The following is a 27,325-nucleotide window of genomic DNA, read 5'->3' on the forward strand; positions in this document are numbered from 1 at the left end:
AGTGCTTACATTAGCATTTTGAGCCATTGCGCGATATTTATTCACATTTACTTATAGTGAGGTACATTTGTGAATATTATTGTATTAAAAAAAATAGCATATGTTATAATGACAATTAAACTATTTGTTCCTAATTTTTTCCTAATTTCTTTAGTTCTTTAGTATAATCTGAATGTATTGATGAACAGTTGAATTTTATATTAACGTTACAAAGATGAATATTGTAATAAATGTAATGCTTATTGTTAGTTAATGTTTGTTAATTAATGTTAATTAATGGGACATTATTGTAAAATATTGAATGTTTTCTTATAGTGATTTTTATTATTGCAGTATTATTCCTATTACTACCAGCATAAATAAATGTAATAAAACAAATACTGATGATGTATCAATAATTTAAAATTGAAATTTTAAGAGAAACGTACCTTAATTGTTGTGCCTCTGATATTGGTCCAATTGGATTGCCTGTGAAATATTAAATTTGTTTTTCACCTCCTTTTCTAAAAGAGATTGAAAGTGTGATGTAATTAAAGCATGGTTTAGTATTTGAGGGAGCTGCAGTAACCTGGTAACCTGTGCAGCCCTTTTCATTTATTTTGTTAAAAGATGCAATTTATTTTGTTGAGATTATTTCATAATAATAATAATAATAATTAAAAAATATATATTAATTTTATACCTGGGGCGTTTTACTTCTAGCCTATATGAACAATAATAAGCCTGTACATTTGCATTTATTCTTCATTTACATTTTTGTGATAACTTTGGCAATAAAAAATAAATTAAAAAAGTTTTTTTTTAAAGAATAATAAAAAAAGAGCTGCAGGGACTAATAAAATCAGCTTAGCAGGAGTAGAGGTGGGTCAGTGAAGAGGAATCCTTGAGTGAAATTCTGTTTTCATTCGTGACTTGCATGCTACTGCTTTAGGTGTAACAAATATCGGCAAAACTGTTAATCTAATTTATGCTTGTCGAAGCAAAAATGATGCTGATGATTACATGTAGCACTTGCTCCACATTGAGAAGGATCCAAATGTAATTAATTAATTCACAGCAAAAAAAAAAATTCTGTTATCATTTACTTATACCCTCAAGTTTATGAGTCACAATTCACTTTCATTGTGTGGAAAAATACTCCCAAAAGTTCCTAACATTCCCAACATTCCAAAGAAAATAAGTCATGGAACAACATAATAAGGATGGGTAAATAATGGCAAAAATTTCACTGTCAGAATGTTCATTTTTGGGTGAACTGTTTCTTTAAGAATTGCATTTCGACGCTAAAGTAACGTTAAATACATACGCTAAAAACGCAGTTAAATGTGTTTTTAAATACATGTGCATTTGAAAGCTTTGCGATGAGGTAAAATAATAATTATTTTATTAAAACAGTGTCTGAATCCTGCAGATGGAGCCCGCGAATAGCAGACCACGAATCGTCCAGAAGCCTCATACCATGACGTACTTCCTGGGAATTGTAGGCCATTTGTGATTACTAGAGATTTGTGTACGGATGTATCCCGTTATTTCTATAGAACAATAAAGCAGACGCGACCGATGACACATGACACCGTCACAGAGGTTTTCATTTCAATTGCAAACATTTAGATAATAAGTATAGCACGGAGATCTGCAGACACAATATTTATAAATAATTAAAATAACGGACTACATTACAGGAAGACGCGCGCACTGTTGAAAGTTTCATCGATCTGCGCGCGCTCGCCGCGTGATGCTGAGTTGAGTTCGCGGGGTGTCGCGGAACGGCGCGAATATACTCCGTTATGGTTTCTCAGTGGATATACTTAACATTTCTGTCGTGAATGGAGTTCATTCCGGAGCTGTATAGAGAAATGTGAGCTCGTTACCGGATTCCGAGGCTGTGTTGAAGCGCAATGACAGCTCGGTCTGTGCTCGAGGAGGGGTCAACGGTCTCATTTCTGAGGTAAATGACAGTTCGTGTGTCGTCTTTATTTAATCTAATAAGAATGGGAAACTGAGGTGAAGTTAATGGTAAGAAAGTTTTGATTTATTGAATTTCTGCCATAGTAACGTTAAGCTTTTACGTTTTCGTCCAACTTCTGAGAGACATTTATTAACGTTACAATTTGAGCGAAATAATTTGTGGGTTTAAAAAAAAAACCTTTTTATTCAGAGTAAGTTACAGTATATTTGTGTTTTTGCGAGTGGCAAGACAAATCGACCGTTAGGTTTTGCCTTAACGTAACGTTACACATTGTGTTTAACTGGTCTGAGATGTAACGTTAAGTTATTATTTTAACATGTCAAAACAGGTGACTTAAAGAGATAACGTTACTTCTCTCAAAAATGATGATTCGGTCATCCTACTCACCCAAAATAATGTTGTTCCAAACCAATAGCCTATGACTTTTTTTTCCTCAGTAACAAAAGGAGGAGATGCTCGGCACAGTAACGTCACCGTTCACTTTCATTGCACCTGTTTTCCATACTACTAATATGAATGGTGACTGGTCTCTTTTTGTCTTCCACGAAAGAAAGAAAGTCATTCTAGCACATAACAATATTTTAAACTGACTCAAAATCCTTCAAAGATTTATCATCGTATTGCACGCCCAGTGCTTTCAGCGTAATTGAATGATTTCCGTTGGTCTAACTGATTTACGGTGCACGTGAGCTCCTCTTAACCCGCGAACCCAATGAAAATTCATAGCGTTCAGTGCAATAAATAAATGCAATGTTTTGCTATTCTTTCTCTCGTGTAGCTAATTCATATGATGACTGTGATGATCCTCAGAATAGCATTATTATTAAGTGTCTTGTGACCTCGAAACATTCATTCTTTTTGGTTTGATTATGAAACCTGTATTTTTTTTTTTACCCACAGGGCTTTTTTAGAACAGGCATTGTGGTCATTTTCTGTATTGGTACTAACAAGAGAGAGAGGAAAGAAAGAGGTAGAGATAAACAGTATTTGTGCCCTGTCTGTCACTCTCTAATGAGTGACTAAGCACTTCGGTTCCTGCCCTTACCAAGCCATCATGGATCATTAAAGCCAAGGTTTAGTTGTAGTTGTGTTTGATGAGGGGTTACTAAGGGATAGTAATTACTGTTCTTTCTTCCCCAGAGAGCACGCAATAAAAATTTGGCCCTCCTAGCCAGCATACAGTAGCATTGCCCAGGACTTTGCCTCTTGCAATCTGTCAGATCCTCAGAGACAGTTAGACAATCATACTCTTCATTCGATTCAGGCTTTAATGGGAACTCAGAGTCATTAAATATGAAAAATAAGTAATTTGAAGTGTTGATCGACATTGATGGCCCGACCTCCAAAATGTTCTACGTGACTGGCTTCACATTTGAATGTCATTTTGGCTTTGTGACCTGTTCCTGAAGCACAACAGGAATTCATGATTTACTAGAAATGCACGAATGTTCAGTTCTAGGAAGGCTGTTGATAACCAATTATTCTGATCGTTTCTGGTCAGTGTTGCGGTTGCAATGCAATTACCAGAATTCCCTCTGGACTGGTTCCACGTTCTGCTTGTAAGCAACAAAAAAAAAGTGGTCTTCTGTGTTGTTTCCAACACAAAAAGCAACACAAAGACCTTGTCAGACCTAATAAAGAGAAGAAAGGACAAGCCACAAGCCCTCTTTGTATGTCGGAACAGCAACAGACTAGGAATCAACAGCCTTTCTGTCACATCTTACATATGTTGCGCTCTGAAGGTGAGCCCTTCATTACCTCCAACATTTATCCATTAGAAGATGCTTTCTCAAGTGGCTGCATTATTAAATTAGTCTTGTCGAGACAGGGCGAAAGATTGAATAAGGGGAATGGTTAACCTAAACGGGAGTTATTTGACAATGCTGAAAATGGCTTATGTTTAAGAGTGCTAGAGGCGGCGGATAATTTTTTCAAGAGCTGACCTCTTATCCATTACCTTTTGTAGACTTGTCATTGCTGCTAATTGACTCAGTCTGCTTAAAATGAGCTTAATGAAATCTATTAATTGGTTCAAACAATCGATTAGGTTTAGATATGACAGGCATTGCTTTTTCTGTTACTGTAAAACATGAAAGTACAGTATCTCTCTCTCTCTCTCTCTCTCTCTCTCTCTCTCTCTCTCTCTCTCTCTCTCTCTCTCTCTCTCTCTCTCTCTCTCTCTCTCTCTCTCTCTCATTTTCCGTGCTTGCGGAGGTGTGACATTCACAGGTTTCATCAGTAAGACACACATGGTTTTCTCCTCTTTCCTCTCCAGCTCACTGCACTGTGCCAGCCCTTAATGAGCTCTGTAATGCAGATTTTAGACGTGACGATTTGTTTGTTTCTTCAGCAGGCCTTTTACCAAGATCCTCACTTCTTCCTACCAGGAGCTGCTATTTAAATGCTAAACTCTGCATTGTAGCCGTCATACTCAGGAATTGTTTTGCTAATGGCATTCTCTTGTTTTAAACGACATTGTGCAGGTTGGCGATATAATTTTAACACTATTCCTAGACCACTATGTGCCATGCCTTTACTCTAGCAGGAAAATACTATGAATTTTCACGCTTGCTTTCTTTGAAAGCACACGCCAGGCTGTATTGTTCATGCTCTGTTTTGTTGTAGAGGGTGTCTGGGGTTATACACCAAGCCCTGAGCCAAGCTTTGAGCTCATTTACACAGTCAGCAAGAACTGAGCTGTCTCTAAGGAGCTGCTCAACTCTCACGGGACTCCCTCTTCCTGTCGGAGAGCTTCTCTGATGGATGGTGAAATACTCAAGCTACATGGTCATCATCCCAATGTATATGTCAAACCTTGATAAAACACATTCTGTCTTTCGCAGACCCTGACTGCTGTTCCTAAAATGTTCTTCTGGTAGAAGAATTCAAGGGCATTCTAAAAGTAGTCCATACTTATACTGTAAATACACTACCATTCAGTAGTTTTGAACAGGGTCTGAAATTAACACCCGCCAAGCGCCAAATGCGGGTAGATTTTCCGTTTGGCGAGTAAATCTCAAAAGGCTATCCGCCCCACTGGCGGGTGAATGTTCATACCAAAATAGTAATGTAACGAGTTAACGTTAACGAGTCCTCTTATCGATGCTCCTGCTCCAAAGCGAATTTTTGTCCCGCCATAGTCTTATTTGATCGGTGAGTAATGTAGACGACAGTAGTGCGTGTGACAGGGCACAACTGAAGAACGAGGAGAGAGAGAGAGAGAGAGAGAGAGAGAGCCCTGGTCGCGCGCGCGCACTCTTTCTCTTCGGAGCCAGGCGAAAGAATAAACAAGGCTTCACCGTCTCTAAGCGCTGTCTTGCCTCACATATTAATCAAAATAAATCGACACGATGGTAAAAGGTTGGAAGACCATAGTTTCATGTGGAGCATTCGGATATATTTTTTCCTGAATTACCGCTGGGTGTGAAAGCGTTCCGCACATTCAGCTGACATAAACCACACTTTATATAAACGAAAAAACCTATCCAGTGATTAAATGTTTTCTGTGTTGACCATAGACTGTAAAAAATAGGTGTTGACACAAATCTTGTGGGATGTCCTAGCTGCCGGGATAATCACACAACGCGAACACATCCGATAATGACACGTCCAATTCACGAACTAATGACTCCTTTGAACCGGTTCATTTTAATGAATGGTTAAAACAACTGATATTTCCAGTCCTTCAGTTACTGATCGGATCATTCAGAGTGAATGGAGTAAAAAAAAATGTTTTATTTTTTTGCAATAATTATAATATATTATTATTGCATATATTTTATTAAATACATACTTAATACATTTAATTTTTACAGAACTATTTTCATATGCACCACCACAAAATGTTATTTTATGTTATTTATTATGTTATTTTATGTTATTATTTTAATGTGTGTAAATTGTGTAATATGTGTGTAAATAAAAGTAAAAATGGAAAATAATAGACCAGAAATATGACAAAAATGCTTAAATATAGCCTATATATAAATTAAAGTATATGTGACACCAAAAGGCTGTCTATTATTTTGACCGGTAAAAAATATGCTTGGCTGGTGGATTTTTTCATCTACCAGTCCCCGTGGCAGGTGAGCCAAAAAGTTAATTTCGGACCCTGGTTTTGAAAGAAATTAATACTTTTATCTAGCAAGGATGCATTAAATTGATCAAAAGTGATAATAAAGGCTAGGGCTGGGTGATAAATCGATTTTATCGAATTACTCGATTACATCGACTTGTTTGAATGAAAATCAGTTTTCTCTTTAACATTCGCCGACGCTCCCCTCTGGGTTTCCGTAGTTCCGAACGGGCTCAGCCCTCCCCCCGCGCGTTTGCCATAGAGATACACAAACAACATGGCAAATGAACAAAACCCCGGCAGCACAAGCACACCTGCCAAAAAAACAACCTACAGTCTTGCAAACATTTACCAACTGAATCCGCAGGGCTGCCAACTCTCACGAATTCACCGTGAGACTCACGCAATTGTAATTTTTTTTACACGCTTTCACGCCACACATCCATTTTCTCACGCAGAGAAAAATCGCGAAGCAAAGAGGACACTGACACCGACAGACAAGACAGAGAAGGTTACTATTGATGATGATATGAAACAAATTCTCAGCTCTCAGATTCTGTCAATTTAATTACAAAATTCAAACAATAAACACCGTTTTGGCGCTTGTTTATGTGACATGACAGATCTCTGACAGAGTTCAAGCGGCACGTGATCATCTGTTACTCTTTACTAATAGAGTAGTAAATAAACAACTGATCAATCGGCAATTTGAAAGATACGGTTCAACTTATATTTAACATTTAATTTGAGATGTTATTTTTGACATTTAAAAATAATACCAGCTGACAGGGCTCTGTATGTTTACGGCATTAGGTGAGAATTTTTTTTAACATTTTTTTTTTTAGAACAATTAACACTATCTACTGTACCTAATATTTATCCAAAGGAATCTAATTGAATTGAATTGAAATTGTGAAATTTGTGTCAAGCAATAATAAAAACAGTAGCATACCAGTCATTGTACCATGTAAACATTTGTGTTGTCACTATATAAAATTCTGTTTAGTTACCAAATGTTTTGACAATCATAATACACTTATTGTGATGTAAGTTTTTTTTTTTCTTTCTTTCTTTTTTTACAGCCCCCCCAATCCACCCATTTTATGTTATGTTATGTTACATTTTCACTGTTTACAAAGGCAAGGCCTGCTATCTTGTCTTTTTGGCTTGTTGTTTCTGATTGCACTTTAACCCCAAGGGGGAAATCCCGATCAAATCCCAGAAGGGAAAATCAAAATAAAATAAAGTTAAAACTTGTCTTGAACAATTTCTTTGTCATCTGCAGATTGATTTTAAGTAGGGGGGGGGAATCTATTTAAATCGTAAATCTGATTTTTTGTGAAAAAAATCAGCGATTTTTGTTTTTAGGCCATATCGCCCAGCCCTAATAAAGACATTTATATATATATATATATATATATATATATATATATATATATATATATATATATATATATATATATATATATAATTATTTTTTTAATCTATAAATTAGGGATGGGGCCGATCCGATCCAGTATCGGGACCGATACCAGCGTAATTCACGTATCGGATTTTCCCGATCCAACCTGCGGAGATATCCGATATCCATGAGCCATGTCTGCGCTTTAACGTAGTCTGCTGAAACGACTCCAAAAGTGATTCCCGCGGCCCGCCGGCTATCCTGCTAGCTGGCTGCAAACTGTGGAATGGATATCCTGAACGGAGGTGCGGCTCAATGAGACACAGAGACGCCCCCTCAGGAAATCCATTCCGCAGTTTGCAGCCAGCTAGCAGGATAGCATTGAGCTGCCAACATGTTCGCTGTGTGGAAATCCTATGGTGGAAATACTTCACACTGGAAACACCACAGCAGAGCAAGACAGCAAAATGCAATGTTTGCAAAGCCGTATTAATTAAACCATTTGTCTGTGATGCATGTTTGCTATTCGCAGTCCAGAAGAGAAAGAGAGAGATCTCTCATGCGGTGCCACAGCGCGCACAACACGACAGCCCATCAGCATGATCGGTGATTGTTGTAAAATGCAGTCTCTACTGTTGCTAAATTGCGGGACGCTTTTAATAATAAAAAAAGCTATTAAAAGCACAAAAATCTGCGCAAGAGAAGCTGTTCCCGCGTCGCGCGCTCCGAAACAGACCGCAACGAGACAAGCACATTATACTTTGGGCTTCATATGCACGTCTAAACGATCAAATGTAGCCTACACAAAAATGTCAAAATGACCGGCTTGGAGATTCACTTAAACAGTTTGTCTAAAATGGACGTAGTTATGGAAATAGTTGGGAGAAAATATGGTGCACTCGTTCTTAAAGGGGAAGCAGTCTAATAAACATGCTGACGATTGCTCCATTACTGAGAATCAAACAACAAAAGGCAAAGAGAAAATCACTCACAGCTCTTGAATGAATAACTTTAGCTTTAATAAGCATAAATCTATCTATGATAAACTTTGCAGTGCTATTTTACTTTTGATTACTTTATTATAATTATTTTTAGACCATACCTGAATAATGTTAGTAGACCTTCCTGAAATTAAAGCACTGTGTAGGCCTGTATAATGTGTATCTTTGTTTAATTGTCTATCTTTTGTTTATCTATTTAATATATATATATATATATATATATATATATATATATATTGACATACATGCATACATACGTATATCATACTTGCCTGTAGAGAGGAGTTTATTTCAGCATCATATAAAATCAACAATAATGATAATAATAATATTAAAGCAAACACAGCTCTGGTATCGGAAAAGTATCGGTATCGGCCGATATCCAAATTCAGGTATCGGGATCGGATCGGAAGTGAAAAAATGTGGATCGGTGCATCCCTACTATAAATTACATATATATATATATATATATATATATATATATATATATATAATTATTTTTTCATTTGAAGTCATAATATAGCTTTGAGAACAACAATGATTTCTGAGAGAATCGTTTTTGACCAGTTTTGTGAATTGAAGCAACTGATTCAAAAGTTCATTCATCCAGTTCAGAAGAATAATTTGTTGACAAAAACTACTTTTTATTAACATGCCAGAGCTAGGACAGATATTAAGGTTTTAAGTGATTAATTATTTGAATTTCCATCTACTGTATATCTCACACACTGCTATTAAATGGCTTAAAAAATTTTGGAATACAGATCACACTACTTTTATGATACTTTCATGGTGCTTTTATGCCCTTTTGATATATGAAAGCTTTATTTTCCCTTGTAATTGCATGAAAGAGCATAGACAACACTGCACATTTTTGTTTCACAGAAGAAGGAAAAGTCTCAGGTTTGGAATGACGAGGGGGAGGAAATGATGACAGGATTTAATTTTCCACAACATCAGCATGTCCTTTTTTGTGAACTTGCTCTAGATACAAGCATATAGCAAGTGTGTACAAGTTGTGAAACGCACATTCTCCTCCTTGTCCTACAAAATGTTGTTTGTATCCCAGTTTCCCTTTGTGTAGCGCTATCAATAGCACTCAAGACACCTTTATGAAAATTTATGACTCGCCACGGTCCCTCTGAGGATGTTTTCTGACAGAACAGTTATGTTTAGATAACCTGAGCTTTATAGAAAACGATGGGCCTCCTGGTGCGCTAGTATTTCTTTTCTGACACTCTGTCTTATCTTCTCCAGGTTATTACAGTGCTGAATTTACAGTGCAGCCGAGCCCACAGATGCATTAGAAAACAAACTCCATCTAGAAGACCAGAAGGCTCGGAGACTAAGCACTCCTGTTCATGGAGGGCCGCTGGACCCTGCCGCTGTTTCTGGGGGCGTACCTGGTCCTCCTGGCTTCTGAGGTACGCTTGATTACAGGCCAAGGCATCTACACCAACACGTGGGCCGTCCACATTGAAGGGGGAGCCGAGGAGGCTGAGAGGATTGCACAGAAACATGGATTCATCAGTCATGGGCAGGTGAGTGGTATCAATGCTTTATCAAAGATTCATCTCCTGTTTCTTGTGAGAGTTGCTATGTTTGTGTATGTGGACATAATGCTGCATGAGGTTTGTAGTGATGTTCCAGTACATCACTCACCTTCTTGCTGTCAAGCTCTGTTGCTTTACACAAGAGGAAGACAGATTTGCACAAACACACACCCACACACATACTCACACAATCGCGACGGCCCCTCCAAGAAGTCCTTGTAGATGCTTGTCGAGTCGCCTTTTCCTTGCATCTGTCACTGTTCAATTCTTTAAAATGGAGATGCGTCAGCTGTGATTGGGGAAATTAATTTCGGCTTATGTTGTATTCTTTTTCCCTGCTGCCCGCATTGTCTCATTTGTCTCGCCAGATGTTCCCTCTTCTGTTGTTATGGTATTAAACGCTTAGCTGGGAGACGAAAAGCAGGAATGTATCTGACAGCTGAAACATTGTATGTGAATTAATCCCTGTGAGTGCAATGCCCTCTGAGCTCGCTGTGAGGAGTCTGTGAATAGCACATGTGGGAGGACAGGAGTGGAAAGAGCTGCCAAAATGAAGCTCGCCTCTCCCTTCTTCTTCTCTTCTCCTTTCTCCTTCCCTCTCACATTTACCCTACTGTAAATCAGACCATAAACAATAAACACATCTAACCCTGCTGAAATCCAGAATATAACAATTAAAAACATTTCTTGACCTAGTTGGTCCAGTAATTCTTTTTACTTGCCCTGCCAACATTTTCACTGGCCCCACCACAAAATGATCAGTTCTTATTTTTATCATGTACCTTTTTATAAAAATATTAATATTTTTTATTAAATGTTTTTTTCTTATTTTTTCCAAAAAGAAATTTTTCAATGAGAAATTAAACCGCAGTAATGTGGCTCCATAAAATCTTCTATTTTGTCTGTCTGAATTCTCCTTTGGGTCTTCTTATGCTTGAACAGACAAATACACACAAAATTGTCAAAATGTCTGTCTTGGCGAGTATCCTCGTAAACACGGTTGGTTATTAGTGTTGTGTTAGCGATGTTCTCCATGGTCATATCCTATCGTCAATAGTTTACTTATTTGATAATTAATTTACTTATTTACTTGTTTATTTATTCGTTTATTTAATTATTTACTTTGCTTTATAATCATGGAGAATGATAATCTTTTTCCATCATTTTGTGAGCAAAGATGGAGTTGGTGAGGAAGAAAAAATGTCATGTTGCATAGAAATATTTCACCTAAAAGGCGAGGCCTTTTCATTGATGGCTGATTTGTGCTGTGTTCGGACCTAAAGACTGTTTAGGTCCGAACCTAACCTTAATAATGCAGTTATTAAGCCTATATCATTTTAGTGATATTATAATTATTAGTAGTAGTATAAATAATAATTGGTAATTGTATTGTTATTTTTGTCATTAAAGGGTTTTGTTTATCTATCTATCCATCTATCAATCACGAGTCGCCTCTCTAATGTAAACTGATAGAGCTGAACATATTAAGTCACTCATTTTTGACCAATACAAACCAGCGAGTCTGATCACACATCTAAGAGCAGTAGCAGTATTAGATAATTCAGTTTTAATTCCTCTGTTTATGCAGTGTCAGAAGTCAACCAAACACATTAAAATAACTATTCTGGTGGAACCTCAATTATTCCTCTGATCCAAAGTCACGATATTGTTTTAAAACGGCATATGTTGGATGAAAAACAGAAATAATTGGTGTCCGATCAGTAGGAAAGGGCTCTACCTATTAATAGAAGCATGTGAATGTAAAAGTTTCCATTGGAAGAATGTCACATTAATGGTTATGTGTGTGGGGGGACAAAAGGCAAACAGTGCCCTACAGTGCCAGTGAAAATTAATGTGAGCAAATCTCGCAAATTTTTTTATGCGCACCACTTCAAACAAATTGTGCACCTGTGTATATAATACCTTCAGGGTAAAAATTTGTTATTATTTAGTTGTTGGTCAGAGTACACATGCATTAATGTCTTTGGCCATTCTATCAAGGCCACCGAATAAAAAGCATCTCAAGACCCTGTATTTTGTTCTATTCCATTATGGTCTGTCTAGCATCTGAAGTGATTTTAGGGCCTATTTACACTTGTCACTTCATGTGTAAGATAGCTGTCTGATTTGTTCAAACTGTTCCATTTACAGTTGGCCTCATAAATGTGTTTCCGCAAAACGAATATAAATCCGATCTTCAATTCCCACACTATATGCAAAATGATGCAGTGCCGAACGTTGAGTTTCATTTGCTGCAGTTTGCGCCTCTGCTTCCTGAAGAGAGATGCTCATCTCTGCAGGCCATATCTGTGGAGATGTGTGTCGCAGTCATGCTGTGGTATCTGGCTACAGGGTGCTGATAACACTCTCTCACACCTTTATTTCTTGTCATTTAGGGAGGAGTAAATTTACAGACAAAAAAATTAAGGAGCCATTGGCTCCTATAAGAGAAAAAAATAGGCGCCAAATAATTATTTTTTAAGTGTCACAAAAGAATAAATGTGTTTTAATTTTGTCATGTGTTGTCACGTCTACCCTCCTTTTACAGCATCAGCATCTGCATCCATCTTGTAGATGTCCTGGGAAAGTAGGAACTGAATTGCTTTTCCAACTTGAGAACATACTAAGGGTTTCACGATTTCGATTTTAAATCGAAATCGATCGAAATTAAGTCACAATCTCGAACTTCGAATTAAAAAATGGAATCGTCGATGCTGCCACGCCCCCATGCCACGCCCATGTCACGGAAAAAAACACGCGTGTTGAAGTGCTGCGAGTCAACCTCCTCTATCTTAGCTACAGCCAGTCAAAAGATAGCATGGCAACTGCAGATGCAGGATACCCATCGACAGAACTTGAACCGTCTACTCTCTCATTGAAGTCACCGGTGTGGAAGTATTTTGGATTTCCAGTGAGTTATGTTGTCAACGTTCGCGTTTAACGCTCTGCTATGTGCGTGTACCATATTCTTCCACTGGCAGCACGACTAACATGGCAGGGCATCTACACAAAAACATAGATTTATCTGTTAAATCAACAACTGTTTGTTTGTTTTGTGAACTTGAATGTCGTCATCTGCCTGTTTGCGAGGCGGCTTTATGTATGTGTGCAAAGAAAACCATCTCTCAGAGTGTTCAAACTGGTAAGACTTAAAAAGATGTGCAAATGGTAAACTTTAGTTACTCGCGATGCAATGCTGGCCCGATTATGCAAGTGACAATTCCGTCATGTCACGACTCCCGAAACGTGAGAGCAGCGCGCTTGACGATTGCCTTGTGCAACCCATTTTGAGAGACAGAGAGAGAAGACGCGGCACCGCTGAACACTCACGCTGTTTGTGAAGCTCTCGCCGCCCTGCCAGCGACGCCGTGGAAAGATTCATGGATGCTCTGACGTAGATCGAATGCGTGGTCTTTTTTAAAACTGTATTTAAAGGGGCCGCAAAGCAAACAAGCATGAAGATCGTTATTTTTGCAGAAAATTGATCGATGGAAAGAACTTAACAATTATAGTGACATGTTTGCTAATGAAATAAACAAATTAAAAGCCATTTGTGTGGTGTGGCTTTTGTGTTCATGGTTAAGTGTTATTATAATTTGCATTCCCGCTGAAAAAGTGATCTAGCACGAAAATCTTGCCTATAAATAGTGTTGCGCGCCTTCTTATCAAATTCAAATGATCAACCTCCTCTATTTTGCTTGGGAACTAGGCCATCCTTAAAAATATTCTTGTTTGCCGTAACCCGACCGACCCTGTCAATTTAGGACCGACCCAATTTTTTATTTGTTTTCCCTTTTAGTCCGACCGACTTGCCGGTTGTAAATTTGCATTAAGACCGACCGATTTTTTTTTTACTCTTCAAACAACTAATACAAATGCAATAAAATATCAATTATATTATAGTAAGCGTAGGCTACGTTCTTTCTTTTGAATAAAAACCCGTGGCGTCATCTATATGATGATTATGTTTACACCATTGGTTTACGCATGTCACACTATGGTCTGTGCGTTTGCTTCATTTCATTCACTGTCAATGGTTCGCGTTCGGTGATGATGGCTGCGGCGCGGCTGCTTGTGAAATACGTCTGTATGAGCCTACATTTAGTCGCTCATTATTCGAAATTCTTAATGGTCAAATAGGGAATAGATGTTAACGGCCTTTTCTCGGAGCGCGTCCAGCTCGTCACGATATGGCCGCCGCGAACGCGCGTCACACAGCAACGGCAGGCTCTGACAAACACACATAAGTATGGGAAGCCAAGCACACCGAAAGTGGGACGAAACGGCGCGGTGTTACAGAGTTCGCGCAGCGCGGACATGTAATCTGCGTGGCTCAATGGACCGAGACGCGCGAGCGTGACAGACTCGACAGCGCAGGGAGGAAGTGTTTGCTTGCGCGACCTAATCTCACCAGCGCCGTGCTGACCAATAAAACAGCACATCCCATACTGAAATGTACTAAATTACACTAAAGAAAATCGACCATTCCATAATATGTCAGGACTACTTAATATAGTTTCTACAATGCGCCTCGCCATTTGACCTCACTGATTTCCGTTAATAATAGCAGATGTTTATGGGTCCAATTTAAACGAATAGTGCCAAATGCGCTGTTTTATTGGTCGGCGCGGCGCTGGTGAGATTAGTCATTAATTTATTTGTTTCCCTCTGAAAATCCACTCTTTTTCCCCAAATGAATGCAGCTGGAATTAATGCAATAAACATGTTTTTTGACAAAGATTTCAAATTGTTTGTTGTCTATAACCTGTATCAGAATGAGATTCGCAATGGTGCGCCCAAAGGCATGGGTTGAAGACACTGTCAGTGGCGTCACGATATGCAAATTTGTTTCAATTCATACCGACGTAATCACCAGGACCAAAATTGTCCATTTTTTTTTCATTGAATTTTGAAGAAAAAAATATATAGACCTACCTACCGACCCTTTTTTTTTTTTTTTTTTGCTGTTACTGCAAACCAAAATATTTTTAAGGATGGCCCTAATGTGGTCGGAACCAAAGTTTACAGGACTGCATTCTCTGGAATTCTCTCAAACGGAGCACTTCTACATTCCGATTGGTTGCCGCCGAACAGCGTCATTGCTTATTACCATAAAGTTGACCTGACTTCAACTTCTCCTCGCCGCTCTCACCGTCCAAGACGCACCGCCCTCACCGGAGCTCGCCCCCGGCTCTCATTGAAAATGAATGACTTCCGGCCACTTTGACGCTCTCGCCGGCGGCAGTGTGAACGCACAGTAATGCATCCTATAAACGTTTTATTATGTCTTGCACACACCCAATCTATTTTCTTCATTAGTAATATCTGAGAGGTAAATTTGGTGAAAGGCAGCTCTTTATATGCTAATATATGCGCGGTGTTGAATTTCATTTTTTAGCTCCTTGCAAGTGAAAATATAAGAATTATGTTATATAGGCTAGTCCATATATTTAGCAAAATGCCCCTTTCTATAGTTATTTTTCTTGCTGACTAATGAGTTTATGAGCATTGAATGGCTTTCCTGAGGTAAATTTGACATTGCGTGACATGATTGTTCTCAAGCTGTTTTATACACGTTCTTTTCAAGGTCAAAATGCTGATTGAACATTCAGGACACTTTACAGAGCGTCAAAATGACATTTATTGCTTGTATATTTCGTGATAAAATTTACAGAACTTTAAAGCTGAAACCAGCGTGAGTGATTCAGTGGTACCAAGGTGTCACGATTTGGTTTGTTCATGTCATGTTCCATGTCTGTCATGTGATTCCCTGTTTGTCATGTGATCCTGCCATGTGTCTTGTCATTGGTTAATCGTCTGTTCATTGTTTACAGGTGTCCATTGTCTTGTCATTAGTCTGTGTATTTAAGCCCTTATGCTTGCCATGTGTCTTTGTCAAGTATTGTTTCCTGTTGTCCTGCTGTTGTGTAAGTTCATCCCTTGGTTTTTGTTTTCATGCCACGCCATGTTTTTGTTTCATGTTTTGATTTAGGCTAATTGTAATAAATACTGCACTTGGGTTCTCGCTACAATTTGCTCCCAGTGGATCATTACACAAGAGATGCACCAAAATGAAAATTCTGAGCCGAAACCAGAAATTCTGGATGCGCTTGACCGAAAAACGGAACTGAAAATCTTTAAAAAAAAAAAATCTAAATAATTCACTGTCCAAATATTTTTTGGAGCCACAGTAGCTTTCATCTATTTTCTCCTATTGCCCAAATCTATACTGGTTGACTTGACTTAATGAATTTGAGTCTTGAACTTTAAGAAAAACTAAAATTTAGGGGCTCGTTCAAAGTTGTTTTTTCCACTTTAATGTAGGTATATGAGTGCTCTTAAACAAAAATTGGTAGATGACACATAAATGACTGCACAAACCACCATTCAATGTGCACACGTAGACACGCATAAAGTTTGATTTAAACAGCTTGAAAACTTTTTTCACTCCATCCTTGTTAAAAACTTGCATTGTGTGCATTGTGATAGACTGTTATGTGTGTACGTGCTCTTTTTGTGTTTGCACAGAATGTCTGGCGTTCATTAGTGTGGTATAATGAACAAGCTCTTCCTGCATCTCCATTTATTTATGCCTGACACTGACCTGTCAATCAAACACAGGACATTTTCACACCCAGCACGGCGGATTGATTTTTCATTATTCATTTCAGACTCTCAGACAGATTGTGAGAGTCCTTGAAGGATCCCTGTGTTCTGAGTTGAATTTTTGATGCCATATGGTGCTTTCTCTCGTCTCCATCTCTCTCTCTCTCCTCCATTTGATGTTTTTTTTTTCTGCTCAGATAGTGCGACTTGAGCTAAGAGATTTGCGATGCAGGTCTCTGGGTAAGAAGGCGTGGCAAGCTAATCTTAGCCCCTGCCGTGGCCGTGTCTTGGCGTGGAGCTTCCTTGCATCAGAAATCCTACACCGCTGAAATGATATTGCTTCAAAAATGTGTTCTATAGAGGCAGGAACAGAAAGCGAGAGGCTGTGATGAAAAGTAGAGATATTGTGAATGGGAAGAGAATAAGTTGCCAAAAAAAAATGGATGAAAGCAAGAAAATGATTCAGAGAGAGCTGAGCAGTAAGGCTCTGAGATGACAGGAAAGTTGAGCAAAAAATGGGCAGGATATAAAGACCAAGATATTAGACATAAACCAAAATACTGCAAGAAGAGATGGAAATTGTGGCCTGATTAAAACAAAAAGTAATAACACTTTTTATTGAGTCATACCTGGTTCGGACACAGTTATAATACAAAATACACCTGTTTAATCTGTAGTGTCTTTGGTCGCCCCTGAGGCTCAGCGTGAGCCCAAAACAGTGATTACAGCTGACAAAAGTGACATCAGGTCAACAAATGACCCATCCGAAATGACAGAAGACATCTTATTCATCTCTGAAAGCTCCTGTCACTCTCCTCTGAAAAACGCGCGAGACATTTATCCAAGCCCATAATTACTTGATTGCCTGTCCAGAATCCTGCGGGGAAGGCTTTGGCCTGTTTGCAGACGAGGATGGAGATAGATGGAGATAAAAGGAGCGAGAGTGGGGCTTAAATGTCATGTTTCTAGAGCTGTCATCCCTCAGAGCGATAGGATGTTCCTGTGAGAAGGTGGAGGAGACTCGGGGGGGTAGTGTGACTGAGCCGCTAACGCTGGAGGCTGTGAATGTCACTGAACAGGTGAAGAGTGTGTGTTCATTGTCTCTTAAGCCTGCTTTCAACACCTTACCAATCCCTTGCAATAATTAAAGCAAAATTCCTGCTGAGCAGGAATTTGTACAGTTCAGTTAAATACATCTTGACCTGTTCCCCGTCATTTCCAGCACCAATTTTAGAGCTGTCACAAGTGCAGATATGCTGATTCACTGTATAACACACAAGCTGAACAGGTTGTTGTAAGTCAAATTGACTTTCCCATTTTCATGACTACTAGACAATTCAAGGGCCCCCCACTGTCCACACACCTTCCACTTTTCTTCCCCACTGTTGTAATGAGCATACCTGAGGAATGTAGAGGTTCAGATGGGGAATTAGGACAATTTTTAAAACAACTGGTTCTTATCACTGCAACTAAAAGGAATGAGTTTAGGGAGCATTTCAAGAAAATTAATCCTCAACCTGAGAGTTGTGAACAGCTGCTGAACCCATTCAGTGGAAACGAGATAAAATAATTAGCAGCAGAGTAACGCCATATGCTCTAGTTTTGCATTAGGGTGGTTCGCTGCTATAGCTTCAGAAACCATTGACACCTTCTGTGTCTTAAAGGTCAGTAGTCATTTAGCATACCTTTTTATCTGTAGTGATTTGCTATACATAGAAAATTGATTAAATATAGCACCCTGATGGGTTTTTATCCACTAGTCTACCTTTTGCTTTTCTACCACCTGAGGTCCCACAAGCTATACATCTGCCACTCTACTTCTTGTCCCCAAAAAGCATTTTATTATATTTCCAGTACCCTTAAACTATTCCAGTTTCTCATTGGGCTAAACCAAAGACTGTAGCGCTGAATGCCAAGGGCATTGTTTCAGAAAAGAAGAGGAGGGTTGGGGATTTGCATTTGGAACAGGATTCTAGCATTTGTGAGGGTTTAATTTGGGATTTGAGCAGCTTTTCATTGTCCTGACTGCAGTTGGTGTTGTTTTTGCATGTGCTGCGTTAATGTTGCGTGTGTGTGTGTGTGTGTGTGTGTGTGTGTGTGTGAATTACAGCTTAACAGGCAGCTGATCAGCACACTTCAGTGACGCATTTCACCCATTTCTCCCCACCTCTCTGCGTCTGCACACAAAAACGCTCGTGATTGCTCCCATCGCTGAGCACAGCTCTCAAAGGCCTCTGCGCTCATAGCTGTTGGTGAGGGAAATGGTGGCTGGTGTATTGTGGGCTGATTGCATTTGCCACAGTGCCTCGATATCATTGTCTTCTGTTAGTTTAGAATCAGACAGGTCCTGAGATTTGGTACACCGTATCTTGTCTCGTGTTGATTTTTAATGTTTGGCTGAAGTTGAACGCACAAGTACATGTAACACCTAAAAGGGAGTGATGCTTTGGTGCTAAAAGACTAAAGGAAATGTTTATGTGATGTTGAAAGATTCTTAAACGACTCCAAAATGATTTCAAATTGTAAAAGTGGTTGAGACAATCACTGTGAAGATGATGTTATAAAAATAGCATTATTATAATATATCAAAACCAGCAATGTGTGTCCAACAGGGAAAACAAGATCTCAAATTAGAAGAGTTAAGTTTCAAATCAGAATGTGGCACTCTGCAACGGCTGTGAGCGCGTTTTCTCACTCGAGCATGTGGATATTATTATTTTTCTCAACATGAACGTGAAACAATATAAACTTGATAATCAAATGCTGACTCGAGTCTGTACGGTCTGTACGATAATTGGCGCAGTCTGTTTTATTAGCGTTTTTCCCCGTTCGCGCTGCTTGAGCTTAAATGCTTTTGTTCTTTATATTTTTTTGTTTACACATTTTGTTCAATGTTTTCAACTAAAAGAAAACCTTAATATATATCGTCAGCTTGTTGTGTATATTGTCTAATCATAAGCTTGTTCAGAAATGGTGACAAAAACTTGGGGGAAAAAATCCCTAATTTACACAGGGCTCGACAATAAAGACTGCCTGGGGCCAGTGTGAACGACTCCACGACTGTCACTCTTCAGTGCTGCATCGTCACGAAAGTTTATCATTTACACATGTTTTAAACCGTACCAATTTAAATTAGGGCTGGGCGATATGGCCAAAAAAATGTGTCACGATAATTTATATCAGTCGATATCGATAATTATCACGATAAATGTCAAATCTTTATTTCTTTCAAGTTTAAAGGCATTTTTGCTCCTAAGTGAAAGTTGTATAAACCAGAGCGTTAATTGTGGTTTTAAACTACTCTTTATTGTCAGAACATATCATAACAAACACTTGCCAAACAGGTGAACATTTCACAAATCTGAGGTAGAACATTCAAACATTTGTCATTTTTCCTTAACAAAATAAATATCTGAATAGAAAAATATTTCTTCAGCACAGTTTGCAGTGCAGGCTGCAATATTAATATTACATGTTTGTCTCGAAAGTTCTAGGGATGAGTCGCGATCTTCGAATAGTCGAACTGCGTTCCGAATTCGATCATAAAATTGCTTATTCGAATATCGTTATATTTTCGCGCAATTCCAACGTGACATAATTGACGGCGCGCCTACTGTCACACAGATCACGCAGCAGGGTATTTTCCTGTCAGGGACACAAGGTGCCACTAACATGAATGAAACCCCCTCCTGCGCGATCTAGGATACCAGTGTTTTATACATAGTGTAGCTGCTAAACAAACAACAGAAGAAGAGCATTGTCGTGACCGTTAACTCTGCGCCCGGCCCAACAGAGGTGGGTAGTAGGCCCTACAGTAGACTAACCTTTACTGTCTTTGGTAGTAACCGTCTATGGTAGTAACAAAGTAGGCTACATTTACTTCACTATGTTGGGCGACGTTCCTCTCGTTACTTTATTTTAAAGGGGGGGTGAAACACTCAGTTTCAGTCAATCTCATGTTAATCTTGAGTACCTATAGAGTAATATTGCATCCGTCATATCTCCAAAAAGTCTTTAGTTTTATTATATTTATAAAAGAAAGATAGGCTGTACCGAGTCTTTCCGGAAAAAGCCGAGCGGGTGGAGGCGTGCCGTGTGGGCGGAGCTAAATAATCACGAGCGCGCAAAGTTTTAGAACATTTGTGTGTCTACTCATGGTTTATGAAGACATGATTTGGTTTTACAATAAACAAACAGACACCTACAGTGGCCACCTAAACAAATGTATTTAAACAAACACACAACATACATCGCATGCTCCATAGATACATTAAACTATTCGTGATCATGTTGTTTAGCCTACTTGCCGATAGACCCACAGATATTTGAAGCAGTTCGAGTTACTCACCGCCTGCAGTTCCAATGCAAGACCGTTAACCTTTAGTGTTGGGACTGCTCCATCCTTGAGAACTAAACGATTAGCAAATCCGGGTTCGAACTGGGCCTTGTTTATAAAAAAATCATCCTCGAAATGCATGGAACAAACAAGAACACTTGCACAACTGTGTTGATGTTCTGGAAAAACAAACTCCATCCACTGGTCCCTTAACGCTTGATTCTTCGGGAATCTGTGCAGTGTTGTCTTGCCTTGGCAACCGAAAACACACTTCTTTGGTGACATGTTCGAGCGCAGCTGATGCACAGCGCTTTAATGGGCATAGGTTACGGCTATCGCTCTACAGCTGCGCGCGCGCCCTTCCGAGAGAAGTGCCCTTAGGACCGTATAAGGAAATTCCGGCGCATCTGACGTCATACACGCCCATACTCGAAAAAAAACTTTCCGAAACTTGTGACAACCAGGAAGGAGTATTTTGAGAACAGAAATACTCAATCAAACGTGCAACTTAATTTTTGAAACTTTGTCCATGTTTAGCATGGGAATCCAACTCTTTAACAGTGTAAAAAACTCACTATGCATGAAATAGCATTTCACCCCCCCTTTAATGCAATGCATGTTGTTAAATGCGTAGTTTATTCCAAGCGCGCTGTGTCTTTTTTATGGGCATGAGCGATGCTCCATTCACAAATGAATCACTCTTTTGAGTTGATTCTGTTCAAAGACTTCATCAAACAAGTTAGCAGATCTGTCTAAATCGGTTCGCGAATCAGTTTGAATGATCTGTTCAGTTCCTCGCGCACTGAATCGTCTGAAGCGCTTTCAATTCACACTCGACACACGGATCGTAACAGGAAGATTTAAGAACATCAAGAGCGTTGGATGAAGTGGCCGTGGACCTACAGTTTAGTCTAGTGAAAGCAAATCTGCAAATGCATCATATATTTGCCAGCGATGAAGATCTAGTTTAACATCTTCGTATGATGTCTGTGAATGAATGATTCCACAGGACGATACATTCTAGTTCATTTCATTCAGGTAATACATTTTACAACCAAACAGATTATTACTCGACGATAGCACTACAAGTATGATGACATTATCCGTTTTTTTGGACATATACATTCATTTATAGGCTACATTAAATAAGCTACCATTGTCCACAGTTTATGAAATGAACACCCGCCATCCCGCGGTAATGTGTGTATTGCGCAGTGGCATCACACGAAAAGTTTTGATTGAAACTAATTTGTTTAAAAAGTAGGCTTTTGCAGTAACAAGGCAGGTTTGCATAAAATCATTATGACATTATTTTTTTATCTAACGAGCATCTGGTTTGGCGATGCAAAAACGGACTGTCGTGCTTATTGTTTTTTTCTTCTATGTCAACTACCGGTGTGTAAAAAAAAAAAACGAAGACAACATGTTAATTGTTTGAATAATAAACAGTTTGTTTGATGACAAATCGCTAAAGATGAAATTGGCCTCCCTTTCTGTCATTGTGAGTGTGCGTTTTTTTTTTTGATTTTCGAACGATAATCGACTATTGTTCCTCGATTTTCGAATGTCATTTTTGGCAGAAATTCACATCCCTACTTGAAACGCATATTTGACAGTGAGTTAACAGTAAATCTGCATCCTAACTCAAGCTAATACTACAATGTTAAATGTATGTTCATTAACAAAAACAGTAACATCTGTTTTTTTTTTTAAATATTCTGACTGTTTGAGTTTTATTAAAATTAACCATTGGTCATCCAGTATCATGCATTTAGATCATGATAACCACAGATAAAGCCAGGCATAGCCTATAGCACCTCACTATCATGGCAAAATGTAACTTTATGGTTTCTATGGTATTTGTGTGAAAAACAGTAGCCTAACAGTTAAAAACATTATTAAATACTGTAATTATATTCCATTAGTCATTTAATACATTGTCAACATTAATAATATTATACAATTCAATATGTATATCCCAAATTTCATGGTGCAGTTAATATTACTAGGCTAACCTAACAGTAAATCCATGGTAGGCTAAATGGATTCAGTATCAATTTTAGATTCTGACTATTGTTGCACGCAGTGTTTCTCCTGTTTGTCAGCGCTGTTTCATCTGCCTTTAAACTGGTTTAAACTGGACATTTGTGTTATTCGCTGAACTCAAGCGCTTCTCACTGGATCTCGTGACCGAGGCCGATCAGAGTAAAGGGATCTGCTCTAGTGAGCTCGCGCTGCGCTGCCGTTTGGACTTTGAGCCGAGCGGATAAACGGTCCGTGAGGCGCGCGGTTCAAATGAGTTACGTTCCGCTTTTGGCTAAGGGTGCTCCGATTGATCGGTCGCCGATCATAATCGGCCGATAATTGCTTTGGGATGTGTGATCGGCGGTCTCTATAAAGGCCGATCCAGAAAAGCCGATCAGATGACGCAAAACTCGCGAGACAATTTTTTTACGCCTGGTAAAAATGGCTTCACCGGTCTGGCAATTCTACAACAGGGCTCTCAAGTGTCAAGCATTGAGCGTGACAGTCACTCATTTCGGTCTTTTGTCACGCTCTCCCGCCACACATTGTATTTCTCATGCTGAAAAACTATTTGTAATATATTTAATATGCCGCAGTGCCCAAAACTCTGGCCGCGCCGCTCTCACTGTGGAACCGGCATGAATCAAGCGCGTTTCCTCTGGTGTTGTTAGTCGAGCTACACAATAGCCAATCAGAAAATAGCACTATTGTATCTGGGTAAGATTTAACGCAACAACCAATGACAAAAATGTATCCAACCCCCGTGCGTCCGTCAAATCACTCGTACATATTTTTTTCTCTCATCAAAACTGAATATGTTCATCAGCGGTTACAGTTATATAAAGCAAGGATACGTTTGTGTTTTATTTTGTGATTACACCGGAATGAATAGAGTCCGCATAACGGCGATAGATTGAAGCGCGCGTCCGAGTGAAGCCTGCGTGAGGCATAGAGCAGTGTATCCATGCAACTGATCGCCGCGGCAACGAGCGCGCAGCTTGAGTTCAAAAACACATTTTAGCGCTAGATTTCTTATTTAATAGCGAACTAAATGAATGGTCTGCTAGTTAACTGAAGAGGTTTTATTAGGTACATGGTGGGACAGACTTCACTGGATCTGAAAAAAAATCAATCTAACCATAGATGTGACCAGTGGTGGCTTTCTTAATCTGTTTAAAATAATTTTGCAAGGGTTCTTCACACACACAAACACACACACACACAAAAGGTTTCTCTACCTCTCTCTTCCTCTCTAAATGCCTACAAAATCTGACTAAGCATCCCAGAAAAAAGCAAAGTTATAGATACAGATATGGAAGTTGTTAGTTTTTGTTTTGTTTTGTTTTTTGTTGCTGTGCACTTTACTACCTGTGGTCCTTTAAGTGTATTAGAAAAACCGATGGCTGACTGACTCAAAACATTATTTTGGCTATAGCCTTTTTTGTTGCTGTTTTTAGTTTAAAGTAGTCTAAAGCTAAATTTAAAGACTCAGATGTTCTGTCTTTTATTAATTTTATTTTATATTCTACAGGAAAGTTGTATGTCAAGCCCTAAGCTGCTCCCAATAACCAAGCTGCTATGTTAATACATGTTGCTTGCAAATAAATACACAGGTGTCAATTCATTATGCATTGTCTTCTCTTAAATGTAATACTTAATGTACATTGTTGTTAAATATAGTTTAATAAGTAGGGGTGGTTAATCTGTCTGATTTCCCGATTCGATTCGATTACGATTATTGAAGTCCCGATTCGATTACAGTCGATTTTCGATTATTAACGATTCTCGATTAGCGATTATTGATTTTCCATTTCACAACAGTAAACGAAAAAACACTACAAAGTGATTGCAGTATTAAAAAAAGTCAGCTGCTGAATTACTTAACTCTTTTATTGAGTAACAACAACTCAAAGCACTTTCTGTGTTGTGTAGTTATAATTTCAGAATTATTTGTATGTAGCTTATGTTCTGTAGAACACAGAAATGAATACATCACATTGTGTTGTGACTCATCAAGTTGAACGAAACAATAACAAATAAATGAAAGGCTTATTTCCTTAAGAAAGTAGCAACATTAAGTTAAGTCAGAAACAACATACTGTAGAAATTGGACAATTTTCTTCTAGAAAGACAAGGTGTTGTTCAGGTGGAGGAAGACTGCAGGTTGCAGTCGAAACATGTCAAGGTAAATAAAAAGTTTATAATGCAAAATTTTTTGCATTATATGCGGTTAGAACAGCTGTCAGCAGCGCGTCCTCATCCATATGAAGCGCCTCGTCCCCTGAGGCGGCGGCAGCGCGGGCGGGAGCCGGCGGCTGTGAGTCCGGGAGAGGGGGCGGAGAAGGAGAGATAGACGCTCGAGGGAGTCATTCCGGCGAGCATTTGCATCAGAAAACGACGGCAGTGCAGCCCGCAGGGTCGACATCAGAAGTGCGTCGCTGAGCTCACAAACCCAGGCAGAGAGCGCAGATCACATGGCGGTCTCCGTCGCTGTGCGGGGCTCTGCACGCGCCGCAGGAAGTGCAAGGCATCTTGAAAAAGACGCTCGCTGCTCTTTTAGACAGTAAGTTTTTCAAGAAAGGATCCGTCGCCGGATAGCGTAGCTCGCACGGATGGCTGAAGGTGGCGAAGACGGCCGGCTTCTTCAGGCGCTGTCTTGTCGCTTCCTCGACGGCGGCGGCGGCTTCTCTCTAGATCCAGCGATGCGGCAATAATAATAACGCAATTTTTTTTTTTTTATAATAATAAAAAATCGATTTTTGAAAATTTAATAATCGATTCATAATCGTCCATAACATAATCGCGATTAATCAATAATCGATTTTTTTAACCACCCCTATTAATAAGTAATGCTACATGATAAAAAGAAGTCTTCAAATAGACCATGTAATCGGTGATCGGTATCGGTATCGGGTGATACAGCTTCCAGTAATCGGCGATCGGTGATCGGCCCCAAAAATCCTGATCGGAGCACCCCTACTTTTGGCGCATAAACATTATCGAACATTTATCGACCTCTTGATATCGTTTTATCGAGAAAAATTATCGCGATAATTATCGTTATCGTTTTATCGCCCGGCCCTAATTTAAATATTCAGTCGCAAGTTTTGTGTGTGCACACCCGAAGCATGCACCCAGAAAGCCACGCCTCAGACACAAATACCAACTGCAAAAATACTGCATTGAGTTCTCTTTCATGTCTTCTTGTGTTTGAATGGACATATTCACACAAAATTATGTTAAAATGCCTGTATTGGTTTCCTCGTAAACAGTCTGTTATGTCTGAAGTGAACATAAATAGTTGAGAAATAAAATGCATGTTTATCAGTATATTGGATCCGTGCAGCTCTTAAAGCAAGAGCAGCCTAATAAACCTGCAGCGTTCTTTTTTTAATGATCACTCACTGCTCTTGACTGAATTAATCTATATTTAATTACACAGTGAAGACTATGCAGTGTTATTTTACATTTGTTTACTTTATTATATTTCTGCACCTGAAAACTACTGTTAGACCAACCTAAAAAACCTGAACAGCAATGTTTATTTCATTTGTATGTTTGTTCTATTGTATTTATTTGTACTATTGCTCATAATTTGATTACTTTTTTTTTATTTTATGACAGAGCATTTACTTGTCTTTAACAAAATTTAAAATTCATACAGTATGAGTAAAGGCCTGTTCACACCAAGGACGATAAGTGTAAAGATAACAATAAAGATATAGTTCTAAAAATCGTTCTCAATTTTAAAGAATAGCAGAGTTCACACCACAGCTATAACTACAACGCCACATTAGGCTATATAGTTGGAATCACTTTCAGAACGATTTTATCCAGCTGATGAATGATAAAAACATTGACAGCCAATCAGAATCTATCATGCTGTAAGTAGCTCAAGCATTTAAAGTGACAGAGAAGCACATGTTTAGAATAAACAGAATGATATCGCCTGCTGGTGTGGACACTAATATAGTTATCTTTATAGTTATCGTTCTTGGTGTGAACAGGACTTAGCCTTGCAGAGTTGAGCCCTGTTACATCATTTTCCCTCATGTTGTTAAAAAATGTTATTCCTTATTTTCTTCTGTGGCACACAAATTATTATTATTATTATTTTTTATAAAAATGAAAGTCAAACATTCTTCAGAATATCTTCTTTTCAAATTTTCATTTTTGGGTGAATTATCTATATAGCATATGTGACCAATTGTCCTCAAGAAAAAAAGTTGTATTAAACATTTGTAATATTTAACCTAAATGCAGTAATTTGCTTGCCTCTGAAATGACTTTCCTTTTTTTCCCCAGCTCTACATTCGCCATGAATCTCCAATTCATATAAAAACTACTTTCCAATAAAT

General features: G+C 38.7%; 1 protein-coding gene across 1 annotated transcript in view; it reads left to right on the plus strand.

Moving 5' to 3' along the window:
- Positions 1-1,491: 1,491 nt before the first annotated feature.
- Positions 1,492-27,325, plus strand: part of furinb (furin (paired basic amino acid cleaving enzyme) b) — a 157,813-nt gene continuing 131,979 nt past the window's right edge. Inside the window, exons 1-2 of the mRNA XM_056239292.1 lie at positions 1,492-1,948; positions 9,705-9,988. Of these exons, the coding sequence (XP_056095267.1) occupies positions 9,809-9,988 (180 nt within the window). The 5' untranslated portion in view covers positions 1,492-1,948; positions 9,705-9,808. The remainder of the gene's footprint in view (positions 1,949-9,704; positions 9,989-27,325) is intronic.

Source organism: Rhinichthys klamathensis, unplaced genomic scaffold (assembly GCF_029890125.1).
Source record: "Rhinichthys klamathensis goyatoka isolate OS25496 unplaced genomic scaffold, OSU_Roscu_1.1 h1tg000557l_1, whole genome shotgun sequence".
Lineage (NCBI taxonomy): Eukaryota > Metazoa > Chordata > Actinopteri > Cypriniformes > Leuciscidae > Rhinichthys > Rhinichthys klamathensis.